Here is a 17,049-nt window from a genome sequence, read left to right as displayed (position 1 = left end):
TCCTTTTTTGCAATCTCAGTAATACCACCATGAGGGAGAAAGGCAGGCAAGAGTAAAAAGACTTCCCTCTACCCACAACAGTTAAGTTCCACGAACCTGTTCTATATCTGTAAGGAAAACTTTCGTTTAACTGAGGCAAATTTGAAACCTAAGAAAACTATCAAAGAATTTCAGACAACAACAACAAAAATATTTTTCATGAAAATATTAATCGATCATTTTAGGTCATAATCAGAGGTTGAAGGAAAACAAATCTACAATATTAGAACAGAAGAATACTTGCAAAAAGATAATCTTCTAAAATATTATATTAATTATAATCAAAAATTCAGATAGAATTTAACATAAAAGTCTCAGTCTTACAACCAGTAATACAGTGTTGTTACAATACAGAGGAAGGAAGAAAGAAATATGTGAAGATCAAAATTTATCACTTACCTCATGATTCAGCTCTGCTATCTGATCTTTCAGTTCCCTAATATACTGGTTAGAATCAGACTTGTTAAGCTGTCCTTGAAGCTTTCCTTCTTCTTTCTGTTTTGTGATAATACAATAAAGCAAAAACAAAAGACAATTTTCATAGAATGTACTCAAATATTTCAAGATATAGAGCAGCATAAGTATACGTACGTGTGTGTGTGTAATTTTTTTTTTGTGGGGGGGGTGCCAGGGATTGAACCCAGGGGTGTGTACTTAACCACTGAGCCACATCCCCAGCCCTTTTTATTTTTAATTTTGAGAGAGGATCTCACTAAGTTGTGTAGGGCCTTGCTAAGTTGCTGATGTGGGCCTTGATGGCCTCTTTTAGCCTCCCAAGCTGCTGGGATTACGGGTGTGTGCCACCACATGCAGCCTACCTTTTCCCTATACTACCTGAAAACAAATGTGAACTTTTCAGCTAACAGGCTTAAAAGAGTAAAACCACCAGCAATTCAGGGAGGCTGAGGCAGAAAGTTTCCAAGATTGAGGCCAGCCTCAGCAACTTAGCAAGACCCTCTCTTCAAACTAAAAATAAAAAAGACTGGGGATGTAGCTCAGTGGTAAAGTCCCCTGGATTCAAACCCCAGTACTTAAAAAAATCATAATTTCATAATTATGTTTGGTATCTCCAGATTATTTATAATTAGGAAGCCATGTGTGGATGCTTAGAATGTTCTGAAGCTCTGATCAGAGATATCTGCTAAATATCTAATACTGAAAAAGTATGGGCTTACTTTTAACAGTTACCAACTAATCAGTTTCCTTCCATGGAGATAACCATTGTTATTAGCTTTTTAGTGTAGTCTACCCATGATAGTTTGTACATATATAATGTATAAGACATATGAACACATACTCACTTATTTTTACCCATACAACAGACATTAAACATGCTGTTCTACACTTTGCTGATCTCTCCCAACAATACAACCTGAAGATCATCAATATTGGTGCACATAGAACAAAAAAGATGTACACTATAATTTTAGACAGCTTTGCAATCTCTATAAAAGTAATCTTAGTACTGAGTATTTACATTTTTTATAAGTAGGTTTCAAATGTGTCTTAGGGCCTGTATGACTGCCTTGAGAACAATGGGTTACAATGGAAGAACATTTTCCAAAGTGGAGATTCCTCTTGCTATTTTTTCAAAAGCACAGTAAGAGGGGACCCTGGAAATCTGGTTTAGACCTCTGCATAAAGCCAAGTCCACATCCACTTTTTTATTTCCCCTAACATCCTTGGAAGAAGAAATAACTGGAACTGCTCCAGCCACAGAATGGATAGCTACCCTGTGAAGTCAAGGCACCACTCCTATAAATGTGCTCTTTTGAATTAACTGTCCTTGACACCTTGATCGTATCCTTAACTACCCTTGGTCTGTACTTCAAAATCCCTTCTTCAAGTTATTTCTGTACACCCCACCTTTTGTTTTATGATTTTGTTCTTTTTGTTTTGGCAGCTTATCTTAAAAACCTTAATAAATTGGGTCAATGTAACTAATATTAGTGTAGATAAAAAAGCATAAATATAGCTTTTCCAGGACTTTAATATTTTTCTTATATATTTAAACACATAACTACCAGATACAATTATCTAAGAATGAACTCTTATTTAGAAACTACTATATTTCAAATACGCTAATTTCTTAAATATGTCCTAAAAACATAATTTTTAGCCATAAGTCTATATTTTGAAAATTTAGTTAGAAATTTTAGTTTGACCCAATGGCCAAAACCAACAGAATGGTAGAGATAGTCAGAATTATAAAAAGCCATCTCTGAAGCCTTCCTTGTTTTTTCACTTAGGAAACAACTAAGTAAACCAGTTTGAATATGTATTTCTGTCATTTGCAACCAAAATAATAATAGTTAAAATATTCTGAGCAACTATGAGGCCTTTTCACTTGAGGTTCCTCAAAGGAATTAAGCCCTGATGCCTACAGCATTATTACAAGTAAATGATTTAATAATTCCTATGCATCTGAACTGGTACTTACTAGGTACTCCTAGTACAAGAACTAATTCAAATCATTTTTCTCTATAGGGCCTAATTCTCTTGTGGAGCTCTGGTGGATAGAGACACTTATGTACCTAGAATTGTTCTATGCCCTTTGGGGATAATGATCATAAGAATTCTGTGTGATAGATACTATTATTATTCCTGCTTCAGAGGTGAGAAAACTTAAATGAAAAAGTGAGCAAATTAGTTGCCTAGGAGTTACACAGAGAGTTGATATATTTTTACCTTACAGTATTCCAAATATGAGAATGAAGTAGATGGGAGTACAGAGAGATTTAAGCAACAGTCCAAGCAAATTAGCTTTCTTGGATTTGTTATAGAAGTTTTTGTCATTTATTTTAGCCTCTGCTGATTTAAATGTGAATTATAATCTATAAGGAATTAGGGAAGAAATACAACCATAGGCATTTATGGCCTTAAGTTAATGACCGTAATTATCGATTTATAGCTGTCTAATACCACTTGCATATACTTATGTCTGCATCTTATTTTTAATCATCCCACTTTTTAAATAAAATATTTCAAAGGCCTAGAACAATAACAACCGAACAATAGAAGACTAATAAACAATAAAAATCTGTTTCATAACTGTATCATCCTAAGATTTTTATTGGCATTAGACTTACTCATTCTAAATCCTATATATCCTCAAAGTGGAGGAGAAGGTGCCAAGTGGAGAGGAATAAATGAGTGAAGCAGGAAGGAAGAATTCAGCAAGGAGAAAAAAGTATAAGGGGGGAGAATGCTCAAAACCATTATTCTTATAGAATATATTCTCCAAATCCCACATGTAACACGAGAAATGGCAGAGCAGGCTATGTAAATGGAACTTATAAAAAGGACTAATGAGGGTTACTTATTTGCATATTGTGTTCAGCTGTCATTTTGGTGTTTGTTGTTGTTGTCATCTAATTTGGCATCATATCATATTCATTCCCTTAAATGATTAAATGAAAGATGAAATCACTAGTAGAAAGATGTAGGATAATATAAAATTATCAGAGCAAATAAAATGATAAAGCCCAAGGTAAGCTGGGCATAGTGGTGCATGCCTATAATCCCAAAGACTCGAAAGGCTGAGGCAGGAGGATCACAAGTTTGAGGTCAGCCTCAGCAATTTAGTGAGATTCTGTATTAAAAAAAATAAAATAAAAGAACTGGGGATGAAGCTCCATAATATAGTACCCTTGGGTCCAACACCCCAGTATAAAAAAAAAATAAAAAAGTAAAAATAAAACAAAAACCTACAAAGCCCAAGATAAGCTCTAACATTTTAAGGAAGAAGTTGAAGAATGCAGAAAGACTATAGTAGCTAGTTTGAAAGGCTGTAGATTGACAGTAACAGTAATTCATGGCAAAATTGCAATTGAAAAAAAGTTCTGAAGAAATTTAGGAATCATTTAAATCTGTTTTCTAAAAAGCAACAAAGTATCCTTAAAGATCTGTTTCCTTCTAAAGATGATTATTAGTAGGGTTTAGCTACAAGCTTTATTATAATACTTTATTTCTTGGAGAAAAGATAGTATTTAATGAAAAAGAAGACAGCTAAGAAAATTAACAATAAAAAAGATGGAGTGTTTTTTAACTTGAAAAAAAAAATAAAGACACATTGAGGTTGGGGGTGTAGCTCAGTGGAAGAGCACTTTCCTGGCACGTGTGAGGCATTGGGTTTGATTCTTAGCACCACACAAATAAACAAATAAAATAAATGTCCATTAACAATTAAAAAAAATTTTTTTAAAAAGACACTGAAAAGATGCTTGTGAAGAAACAAAGAAGCCCTGTTAGATTTTATGACTTAAAAAAAGTTCCTTGAATGTCTTTTTTAAAAATTTCTTTTAGTTGTCAATGGACTTTTCATTTTATTTATTTATGTATGATGCTGAAGATTGAACCCAGGACCTCACACATGCCAGGCAAGCGCTCTACCACTGAGCCACAACTCCAGCCCCAGGTGTCTTTTATTCATTAAGGAAAAAGTCAAAGTTTCAAAAAGAAAACATTTTATTACTTGATTAAGTTCAATTGTATACAGTTGTCCTTTCAGATTGAAGTACAACTTTGTAAAACATAATGCTGGATTTCTGATGCAAAATTTTACATGCAAGAAGCCAGACTATGATTTCCATTAAACTACTGCTTCTGTAAAGATACACACACAAAATGAATAACAATTGAGTGCAAAACTGGTAAACTGAGGAAATAGGAAAGCTGATTAGGCAGTTCCAGGTTCTAGCAGTGACCCTGCAGTAAGAAAAATTCAAAACAGAAGTAAAAAGTGAGAATTATCTTAAATGTTATTTAATAAATTAAAATGTTCAAATTACTATTTATCTAAAAGTCTGTGATTTTTATGTTGTTCTAACAGGCAGTCATTTAAGATGTTACTTCAAAGTCTTTTAGGATACTCTGTAAGTATTCAACTGGAATATATATTTACAATACCAAAAGCATACAAAAAATTACTATATTCTAAGTGGGTATCAATTTTATTTCATTTCTGAAACAGTTAATTATCTTGCTTTTCTTTTTCTTTTTTTTTCTATTTTGGTACCAGAGATTGCACTCAACCACTGAGCCACACCCCCAGCCCTATTTTGTATTTTATTTAGAGAGAGGGTCTCACTGAGTTGCTAAGTGCCTCTGCCACTGCTGAGGCTGGTTTTGAACTTGCAATCCTCCTATCTCAGCTTCCCAAGCTGATTACAGGCGTGCACCACTGCATGCAGCCCGAGACAGTTAATTATCTAATGATTTAGATTTTTCCAAGTATTTTTATAGCTTTCTATTTTCAAACAGTGTCCACATGTTTGTTTCTGATAAGCAGGTGGGAAAATGTCAGCTACACTAATAAATTTACCAGAAACCTGCATTTTCTTGAGGTTTTCTTTTGGTCTAGCTGATAACAACAGATTGCCAGTTAGCTAGTTTCCTAAGTACAACTAATTGGAAAGTAACAGACTTAAAGAAAAAGAGACTCAATATCAACAATTTTGATATTCTGTACTTTCACTGGAGACCTTAAATGCATACCTTTTGTCTCATCATAAATGAATCTTTACATCAAAAGAGCATAAAGTAACCTTTGTAAAAGGCATAGATGTACATTTCACTCTCATATATTTTTGGATGTTGGCAACTACAATTATGATGTCTATAATAATGATTCCTTTTAAGGCCTTAAACTAGACAGTTTTGTTTATAAGGCTCTGATACAAAATGTCAACAAGAACTTAGTTAATGATATGATATGCATGTTAAGTGTTTAAGGATAAAAGTGTAACAATGTAACTTACTTTGAAATTTATAAAAAAATAAGATTGCCAAGATGGTAGATGAATATCTTATAAAGTAAAAACTACATAAAACAATTCATTTCCCATTTCTTCCCACTATCTGATAAAAAGTAAGCACTGGTCCACACTGTACTTCATTTACATATATAAAAAGTCACATCTTCTAAAGGTTACTTACTGACTCTTCATTTAAAAATCTATCCTTTGTTCTACTGAATAAGGTTCTGTATTACTACTGACAAGTAACACAGATTAAGTATTGCTCCTCCAAAATGTTTGTTTGGATACCAGATTTTTAAAAATATTTGCATATGCATAATGAGATATCTCAGGAGTGGGACTCAGGTCTAAACAAGAAATTGATTAATGTTTTATAAACTCCTATTCACATAGGCTAAAAGTAATTTTATACATTATTCTCAGCACACCTCATTTGACTGCAATCTATCATGTAAAGTCAGGTGTGGAATTTGCACACATGACATCAAGTTACTTTCAAAATTTTCATATTTTGGAGCATTTTGGATTTTCAGATTAGAGATGCTCAACCTATAATAACATCCAGAATAAGAAGCTATACACCATCGGGGCTGGGGCTATTGCTCAGTAGCATACTTGCCTGGCATGTGTGAGGCACTGGGTTCTATTCTCAGCGCCACGTATAAATTAATAAAAAGTCTATCAACAACTAAAAAGAAATTTTTTTTAGTTGTAGATGTACAGAATATCTTTATTTTTATTTATTTTTTTATGTGGTACTGAGGATCAAACCCAGAGCCTCACATGTGAAAGGCAAGCACTCTACCACTGAGCTACAACCCAGCCCAAGAAACTTTTTTAAAAAGAAGCTATACACCATAACTGAGTAAAATTTTTGAATGTCACATTATTTGAGCAACCACTGAATCAATAACTGCAAACAAGATGTGATTATTATGATTTGTCTAGACCCTACAAATCAGGTCCTACCTATGCGGTTAGGGTGGGATAATTTCAATACTGTTGACACTATATAATGGGAGATAGGAATAACCACAAAATCTACTGCAAAAGATTACAGAAATGAAGGCTGGGACTAGAGCTCCATGATAGAGCGCTTGCCTAGCATGTGTGAGACACTGGGTTCAATCCTCAGCACCATATAAAAATAAATAAATAAATATACTGTGTCCATCTACAATTAAAAAATCTATATTTTAAAAAAGGGATGAAATGAACATAACTTAAAAAAAGATTACAGAGATGAATTATAACTTGACACTATTTTTAAGCTCTATTGTTTTAATAAATTCTTAATTTATACTAAGATTTAATCATACACATTGAGCTTTTCTAATCTGAAATGCTCCAAACTCTAAAACTCTTTGAACACTATCATGATGTTACAAGTGGAAAATTCCAATCCTTGATTTCATGTGACTTTTGATAAGGGATACTCAATTTGTATATGGACATAAAGCTCTCTCTCTTTTTTTTTTTGGTGGTGGTGGTGCTGGGGATTGAGCCCAGGGCCTTGTGCATGTAAGGCAAGCACTCTACCAACTGAGCTATATCCCCAGCTAAACAAAGCTCATTTTTTAGTCAATTTTACATAAGGAGGAAAACCTTTTGAGGGCAGAAATGACAAAGAGAGCAGTCTATAGTATCATGGTTAATGACGTATTGGAGCACAAATCAAACCTTTTCAGAGTATATTATACTTCTAAATTTTTTAATTATATGAGGCAATAAGTCCTCTTTATAATCTAAGCCAGTATAAACTGGCATCTGTGTTGTCCAAAATAAAGTTTTTACCCAAATAAATATTTTTAAAGATATGGCTAAGTGAATACAATAATATAAACAATATAACCTAGGAAATATTTAAAACAATGGTTACCAAAGATGACTGTGGAGAAGTATCATTTTGGAATTTTTATAAACATAAAGATGAAGAAAACAGACTCCTGACCTACTGAATTCTAAATAACTGGAAGGGGGTCCTGAAAATCAGTATGCTTTGAAATCTGCTCTGATATAGCCATAGTGTAGGCTACATTTGAAACACAGTGGTCTTAATAAGAAAATCAACCCTTTTTAAACACTAATTCAAAATTCTGAGTACAAGCCATTAATATATATATAATCATATCCCACTATTATTAAATTCCTAATAGGACAATCTATTTCCTAAGGATGTCCAATAGTATTTTCCCTGTTTAATTTTATTATGTTTTAGTTTAATTTTACATATAACAAAAATGCACCATGGTAAATGACCAAGACTCACAAACTTATTTACATATATTCTCCACATTTCCAGAGTGAATATATTTTAAAACATAAATAGAGGGAAACTGTCAAGAGTCCTTAATTTAATTTCTTTCAATTCTGCTATCAGTTTCACTTCACATTATTTTCCATGTTAAGTTTCAGCTGGTCAGTTCCCTGTCTTCAGGGGTTGGTTCAATTTTGAACTCAAATCCTTTTCTTGGTTAACCTAGCTCTCAAACAGAAAATATTATTTTAAAGTTTGGTAAGGTATGATGAGGAACTAAACAAAATGTTTAGGATCTGAGAAAATTCCACACACATGACCCCTATGACCAATAACTAAGGTAACTGTTTTAAAGAATGAAGAAAAACCAAAGATTTGGGGACCAGGAAAATAATTCTTTAAGCACTTGGAAGCATCAATATTTGTAAAGAGATATGAAAATAAATGAGGGAAATATTCCAATTTTTTAACTTATTTATTTGGCAACGGTTTGACATAGTAAAATAAGCTATATTCTCTAATATAACAAGTGTGCGTATAGAGGAATACTGTACTAATAAGAGCAGTGATTTTTGTGTTCAACTACCTGGACTACTAGTGGCCTTTGCCATATACATTCACCTACTTTATTCCCACAATAAAAGGAATGAAGAGGAAGAGACAGATGTGCCCAGTGTGTGTCACATAATCTATAGTTTACTGAAAAACCAACAAGTGTGGCCCACAAAAAAAAAAAAAATAGAAAAAGTGATGTTAGGGGAGGGGAGGAGAGGGGGGGATAGATAGGGAGGGCAGCAGAATACAACTGACACTAGGATTGCTGTATGTATACACATGATATATAACCAATGTGATCCTGCAATCTGTACACGTGGAAAAATGAGAATTCATACCCTATTTGAATCAAATGTATGATATGTCAAGATCATTGTATTGTCTTGAGCAACTAATAAAAAAAAGTAGAAAAACTATCTGTGTAGTAGGAAGTAGATATTTTATTCAGAGGTAACTTTCCTACATCTACTTCATTCCAATACACCATTTAAAAGTTGAATAATTAAATGTGGTGGTACAGCAAGCCAGAAGATTAAAAAGAAAATTTAAAAAAGTATTTTCTATGGTTCTAAGCAACATGTGTTTGTATGTTACAGTGCAATAAAACCAAGATGAGTATGATGTTAAGTTGCTCTGAACAAGTGTTTGGGGAGAAAGTGGGTTTAGTAATGCATAACCACTAAAAAAGGCAAGAGAAAGAAAAGAACTCAAAACCTGCTTAAATGTATAAATTTATTCAGGTTTATTTTGCTAAAAAGAAATTGTAATAAGCATGTCTAAAAGGCCATTCTTGTTTGTTTCTTTATCTATGTTCTTAATGTTGGTTATAATTTACCCTATCTTGCCACAGGAAGAACACTTCCTTAGACAGGAAGATAGCTGATTTTAAAAGCTGTGTTTCAAGATGTGGGTTTTTAAATACCCTATATGATCAAACAATTCATTAACGAGTTTTTGAGAACTGAACCAGTTAACATCTAGTTAATGTACTAGATGTAATAGTGAGGTAGCAGAAAGCACCCTAGACCAGGAGGCAAATATAAAAGATCTAGGTTTTTATTTACATTCTAGTTTTCAAAATTTTCAAATCTATAGAAGAGCTGAAGTAACAGTAAAATGACACCATATGCCCTTTAGTTTTATTTACCAATTAGTATATTGCCATATTAGCTTCTGTTCTTTCTATTCATAATCCAACATATATTATGCATGCAATGTACTTATGTATGCAAACATATTTTTTCTGAACCATTTGAACATAAATTACAGATATCATGACATTTTACTATAAACTCCAAAATGCATCTTATAAGGAACTGTCCTATGTAACCAAATACCATTATAATAATTTAACAGTAATTCCGTAATATCATTGAACATATACAGTTCCTATTCAAATTTTCCCCAAACGATTCAAATGTTTTATTTCTGTCCAAAATCAAACTAAGGTTCATGCTATATTTGGTTATTATATATCCCTAGTCTCATTTAATGTATGATAGTCCCTTCTGTATTTTTTGTTTTTCATGACACTGTTAGCTTTTTGAAGGATGTATTTGTTCAAGCTAAAACAGAAAAACCTCCTACTCCAATGAAACTCTAAGGAATAGTTTTATTCCTTTTTCAAACCAAATAGGTATGATATATATATATACATAAAAAAAGGTTGCAGGTTAGATAAAGGGAGTTAGTTATGGAAGACATAGGCAAAGAAAATTAAATATCTTAAAAGCAGAAAACTTATAAGAATAGCACTAGAAGACAGCTTTTTATATAATACACTGGTAAATATATATTTTGTTATTTATATATGTATTTTATTATTTACCTTTACAAATATTTGGTAAAATATAAACAATAAATATTGGTAATTGCGGGGGGTTTTTGGGTCTCTCTCTTTTTTTGTACTGGGTATTGAACCCATGGCACTTAACTACTGAGCCACATCCCAAATCCCCTTTTTCTATTTTATTTTGAGGCAGGGTCTGGTTGTGTTGTTTAGGGTCTCACTAAGTTGCTGAAGCTGGCTTTGAACTTGTTATCCACCTGCCTTAGCCTCCCAAGTTGCTGGGATTATAGGTGTATGCCACCACAACCAGGCTTTTTTGGTTTCTTAGTAAGAGACTAACCTATAGAATTTATTTATTTATGGTTTTTTGTTTTTGCCTTTTTTTTTTTTTTTTGGTATTGGGATTGAACTTGGGGGCACTCAACCACTGAACTACATTCCCAGCCCTATTTTGTATTTTACTTAGAGACAGAGTCTCTCTGAGTTGCTTAGTGCCTCGCCATTGCTGAAGCTGGCTTTGAATTCGCAATCCTCCTATCTCAACCTCCTGACAGGCTGGGATAACAGGCATGTGCCATCATGCCGCCTAGGTTTAATTTTTTAATCCTATGAAATTCAAAGAACTTTCTCCAGGGTTGGGAGTGAAGCTCGGTACAGTGCATGGATAGCATGGATAAGGCCCTTGGTTCATCTCCAGCACCATAAAACAAACAAACAAATATAACTCTGTCTATATTTGGTATCATTTTAATCATACATAAAAGACTTTTAGCTATCTATCTTCCCCCCAAGGGGATACACTGTTCCTGGAAGACTGCAATACCAGGGGGATATATGGAGAGGGTAGAGCAAGCTCCTATTTCATCTCCCTGCTCCAAATCCATTTGATAACTTGTCCTTGGATAGAGGATATATCAGATATTAAACTGATAAGAATGGATACTACACTTATCCTAGCCAAAAGGTTCAGAAGTGATCGGCCTGTTACTTTTGTCATCTGTCTCACTGAGAAAAAGTATTCTATAGAATAGGACTAAAATTCTGAAAAAGTATATTGTTAGTGTTCCACCAACCACAATACCTCTAAGAAAGAGAAGACTTGCTATAAAAGGAAAAGTATCAAATAGGCACTCATTAAGTTTTACCTTGTTAACTGAAAGTGCTCACATGGCTGGAAAACTCTGTAGCTAAAGAAAATTTGATTCATTTTCTATATAATGGAATTATTTTGATTCCTCATTTTTCACTTATGGGAGTTAGCTCAGTAAAAGATTCATCTCTGTTTTTATTCTTTGGCCTTTTCTTGGATACCACAGAATTAAACTTCAAATAGGACCAATAGGCACTCTTTTGTGTTGTGTCTTTTTTGGACAAGAAAAAGATGTATGGTGATATATTCCATTTGCTAATGATAAACACTGTCATACTAGCTAAATTAAGATCCTGACAAGTCCTTTAGACAGTGGTGTAAATCAGATACCAAAACTTTTTCAAGAATTAATTCCAAAAGGCTCTTCTGGATCCATGTGAAAATTATTTCCTCTTTTTGTCATTTTACCCCTATTGCTGTTACTCCAGATCCTCTTCTTTTAGCTTGATGACTATTATGATGACTACTTCCTTACTCTGGATTCTTATCACTACATCTTTCTTTTAAACAAGACTTTATACAGATTAAGAAATAAATTCTCACAGGCTAGAGATGTGGCTCAGTGGCACAGTGCTAGCAGGCATGCCTGAGGCCTTGGGTTTGACCCTCAGAACTGCAACAAAACAAAACAAAACAAAAACCAAAAACCAAAAACCCAAAATGAAACAAAAATAATAAATTCTCTTTTTGTAGCAAGGCCCCTTTGTGTGAAGTCACTGTAATTCTTTTTTTATCGTTGAAATACCTATCCTCCCCACTGGAACCTTAAGTGTATTTCTCCTCACAGGAGGCTTGTTAACTAACTTATCTTTCTCTTTTCTTTTTCTCCCTTCTTCCTTCCTTCCTTTGATTGGGGATTGAACCCAGAGGCACTCTACCACTAAGCTATATCACCAGAACTTTTACGTTTTTATTTTGAGACAGAGTCTAAATTGCTGAGGCTGGTCTCAAACTTGGGATCCTCCTGTCTCAGCCTTCTGAGCTGCTGAGATGACAAGCATGCACTACTGTGCTTGACTTGTTTTTTATTTTGAATATATCTTATGTATATTACAGAATACCAATTACACTTATTGTTATGTTATCTGTCATCTATGTCTGTTAGCTAATAGTTCTATATTCTTTTTATTTATTCTGATTATTTCAAGCTTTTCCTCCATGCCAATATTTTTTACATTTTAGTATCATCGACTGAATATAATTTTATTCACTGAATAGACTAAACTTTTGTGATTTCTGCAATAATATGCTGGCTTCAGTTTGTTTTCTTAGAAATCTTCCTGTTGACCTCATATTATCATCTTGTTTTTTGATATCTGAACTTTATTGAATTTATGTTGTTTTTACAGTGTGAAGTCACTGTAATTCCTTTCTTATCCTTGAAATACCTATCCTCCCCACTGGAACTTTTGATTTGCAAATGCTCTCTCTTTCTCTGTTATAATAACATAAACCATAATGCCAAGCCATCTCTTTTCATCATGTTCATAGTATATGACTGTCCATGTGTTCCAAATACTCTAATAATTTGGCTAACAATAACTCTCTGCAGCATTTGAGATCCATTTCTTTTGTCTTCCACTCTCAAATTCACTCTCACTTTTCAACTAAGGGAACAGCACAAGGAGAGAAAGAACCTGGCTAAACTCGGGCTCTATTTACTCTTCTGAGATGTTCTTAGATATTTTGCACCATTTAATTTGGGGACTATATCCCCCAAGCTAAGTTTAGGATTCTGAGTGTATCTCAAAAGTAAGCATGATGGTTGCTCTAGGCCTTCGTTTTAGCTAAGACAGGTGTCTATGTCTCATCTCTCTCACTGCCTTGGTTCTTGGAGAAGTCTCTACCACTTCCCAGTTGGAAAATTAAACACTTGTTTTCTTTCTCTCCACCCTTGGGATGTGAATGAATTCTCTTAGGATTCTGCTGACTTGCCTACAGAGCTTGGAGTGTGGGACAGGAGGGGACAGACAGCTGACTTAGGAAGCCATGACTTGCTGGGGCTCTCTGCTCTATAACTGCCTATTTATTTTGTTAGCTGTAAGTTTTTAAAGTTTATTGCATTAGGTTATGCTCCTTTTCTTCTCAGGTTGCTTTTGGTGGAAAATATTTTTTTACCTTTTAGAAACATTATTATTTACTTTTTTGTCAGATGGTTGGTGTAATTCTGAGATGTTTTAATCTACCTCTGGAGCAACATTTATATAAATAAATGTATCTTTATTTAAATATGTAAATATGTATTTATTTAAAATGTAGATGCTCCTCAATTTATAATGGGGTTATGTCCGATTGTAAAAATCCAAAGTATATCTAATAAACCCAGTTTATGAACATCACAGGTCAGCAACACATTGCACTGCAGAGTACTGGTTATTTACCTTGGGGATTATGTGACTGATGGGCAGCAGCAGCTCACTGCTACTTGGGAGACAACAGTATTCAGCATATCAGTAGCACAAAAACATCAAAATTCAAAATCTAAAGTCTCATTTCTACTAAAAGCACATCATTTTTGCATCAACATAAAGTTGAAAAATTCTAAGTCTGAGGATTGTCTATAATTAGAACCTGGTACCTGTTCTTAATGGTATAGAATGTTCCTCTTGTTTGTGACTGTTTTCTCCTTTATAAAAATTAATTCAGCAAAATTTTTCAGTACCTATTATATGCCAGGTAATAGGCATACAGTAGTAAATATGACAAAGTTCTAATATATGTATAAAATGTATGAAAGTTAATTTTTAAAGTGAAGATAAATTCAGACACTGGTAAGAGTCATTAAAAATGTAAAAAAGCTGAGCACAGTGGCCGTGCATGCCTGTAATCCCAGCAACTCAAGAGGCTGAGGCAGGAGGATCACGAGTTCAAAGCCAGCCTCAACAAAAGCTAAGCAACTCAGTGAGACCTTGTCTCTAAATAAAATACAAAATAGGGCTGGGGATGTGGCTCAGTGGTTGAGTGACCCTGAGTTCAATCATCAGTACCCCCCACCAAAAGTAAAATATGATGATGACATAGAGTGAGTAAGGGTCCTACTTTATATGATGATCAGGAAAAATCTTTGAGTCAGTAACTGCTGAGATTTAAATGATGAGAAGGAACCAGCCATGAGAAGATCAAGGAAACTGAAAATGTAGGAAAGAGAAAGAACAAAAGCCTTAATGTAGGAATGAAAGATCTTTATTTGAGAAACGCAAAAAAGTGGATGTTGCTTCAATCAACTTGTAAAGGGGAATGTAGGTTAAGAGGTACCAGAGAGGGGATGGAGTTGTGGCTCAGTGGTAGCGTGCTTGCTTTGCACGCATGGGGCACTGGGTTTGATCCTCAGTAGCACATAAATAAATAAATTAATAAAATAAAGGTATTGTGTCCATCTACAACTAAAAAAAAAATTAAAAGAGGTATCACAGAAGTAGGCAGGATCCAGACAACTCGGGGATATTAGGGCCATAGAACAAGTGCTGTACTTTCGCTAAGTTGACCAGATTCCTTTGTTGCTTTTTTCTTATAATTATTTGGGAATTTTGATTCTTATATTCTGTCTAAATACCTTAAAAGTTATTTAAATGAATGTGCATTTTGAAAACTGTGATAATTGTATAATTCATATAAAGAGTGAGCTCCTACCCTTTGCTACTCCTGTGCATCAAGCTCTTTATAATGTCCAGGGTGAATATTTCAACAGTTTTGATGGAGATCACTATACGTAACAAAAACATATATGCATATGGATTTAAAAGCATATATAGTAATGTACTCATTATATACTTAAAATGTACAGATAAGCATATTCTGTCTTCAACACACATGCACACACTTTACATAAACACTCATATACAGATACCTGCATAAATTATTTAACTCATGCAAGTGGAAATATGACAAATACTCTGTCCATAATTTGCTTTTTTAAAAATATATATATATATTTAGTTGTAGTTGCACCCAATAGCTTTATTTATTTATTTATTTTTATGTGGTGCTGAGGATTGAACCCAGCGCCTCGTATGTGCTGAGCAAGCACTCTACCGCACAGCCACAACCCCAGCCCCATAATTTGCTTAAAAAAATTATAAATATATATATACACACATATATATATGCATATATTTTTAAATTGTAGTTGGACACAATACCTTTGTTTTATTTATTTTTATATGGTGCTGAGGAACAAATACAGTGGTTCCCACACGCTAAGGGAACGCTAGGGGAACGCTCTACTGTTGAGGCACAACACCAGCCCCTCCCATAATTTGCTTTTTAATCACATAATGTCTTATAGAGATATTTCCTTATTCTTCCTAAAGGAAGTCAAATATTCTAGAGTATGAATATACCATGGTTTAAATGTTCTCCTATTGATGTGTGATTAATAAATTTAAAAAATACTGTAATTGAGTTTGATTTCCAGTACCAAAAACAAATCATAACCCCCCTCCCCAAAATACTATAGAAGTAATGTTGGAACTATGCACCCATCCTAAGAACTTACATAAAGAACACAAATCTAGAGTACAAATAAAAATAAGAACAGGAATTAGTAAAATATAAAGGAAAGTTAGTTTATCACTTAAATTTGCAATTTTTACTAGTATCGTACTAGCCATTGGTTTTTTTAGATTGTATGTATTGGCTGCTGGAAGTGCCACAGCCTTCTCCTTTTTTGAATTTCCTTCAGAAATTTAATTTTTCAAAGGCTGATAATTAGTTATTAAGGTCTTACATATTAACTTTAAAACATGAAATAACTACTTAATACATCTTAACATTTTAATCCTGGCAATTAAAATTGAAAACATCGCTTACAGCTAGACATCACACCCTTAAAGGAAATAACAGAAACAATTAGTAATCTCCTTATGCTCTTTTCATAGAGATTTCAAAATAAATCTAAGGTTATACATAGGATGTGGGTTTTTCTCTGGGAGCAGTATTACAGAAGGTTTGTGGTATTAGATGGGTCATGACACAATGCAGGTTGCTTAGTCTCAAATACAAGTGTAAAGCTTACGTTTAAAAAATGTTTTATATTATATCCACAGATGAAAAGTCTAATAAAAACTGAAATTATGGTACACAAAGTATAGTGAACTTCTCTAAGTTTTGTAAAAATCAAACCGTTTTAGAGATAACTTAAAAAACAATTCCTTTACTGTTTTAAAGGTTAAATAACACTTTTTTTTTTAAGACCGTCTTATGAAACTAGGTTCAACGGTCACAGAGGCCATCATATTAACTTGCAACATGGCAGAATTTTTACATTCTAATTTGTTATTTTTAATTCATGCATTAAAGCAAAAATGTTCAAAGCAAGTTATAACTGCATATGAAATTACTATAGCAGAACAAAACCCAATGATTTGAGTAAATCCGTGAAATGTGATAAGTAATCAACTTGATTAATCAATATAACCAAACTGAAACATCAATAGCAACCACTAAGCCATAGTAAGTTACTACTGATTTGTACTTAACCCCGAGAAAAATTAATCAGAAC

General features: G+C 33.5%; 1 protein-coding gene and 1 non-coding gene across 9 annotated transcripts in view; both read right to left on the bottom strand.

Moving 5' to 3' along the window:
• The window catches only part of Evi5 (ecotropic viral integration site 5), a 205,605-nt gene that overhangs the window by 36,801 nt on the left and 151,755 nt on the right, over window positions 1-17,049 (bottom strand). For all 8 annotated transcript variants that reach the window (XM_048814448.1, XM_048814446.1, XM_048814445.1 and 5 more), the window contains one exon: window positions 439-534. In XM_048814448.1, coding sequence (XP_048670405.1) covers window positions 439-534 — 96 coding nt within the window. The remainder of the gene's footprint in view (window positions 1-438; window positions 535-17,049) is intronic.
• Window positions 11,190-11,376, bottom strand: LOC125620146. The gene has a single exon (XR_007351729.1). It is a non-coding gene; the product is annotated as a U2 spliceosomal RNA (small nuclear RNA).

The sequence above is a fragment of the Marmota marmota genome, unplaced genomic scaffold (genome assembly GCF_001458135.2).
Source record: "Marmota marmota marmota unplaced genomic scaffold, marMar, whole genome shotgun sequence".
NCBI classification, from domain to species: domain Eukaryota; kingdom Metazoa; phylum Chordata; class Mammalia; order Rodentia; family Sciuridae; genus Marmota; species Marmota marmota.
This window is presented reverse-complemented; position numbering and strand designations above follow the sequence as displayed.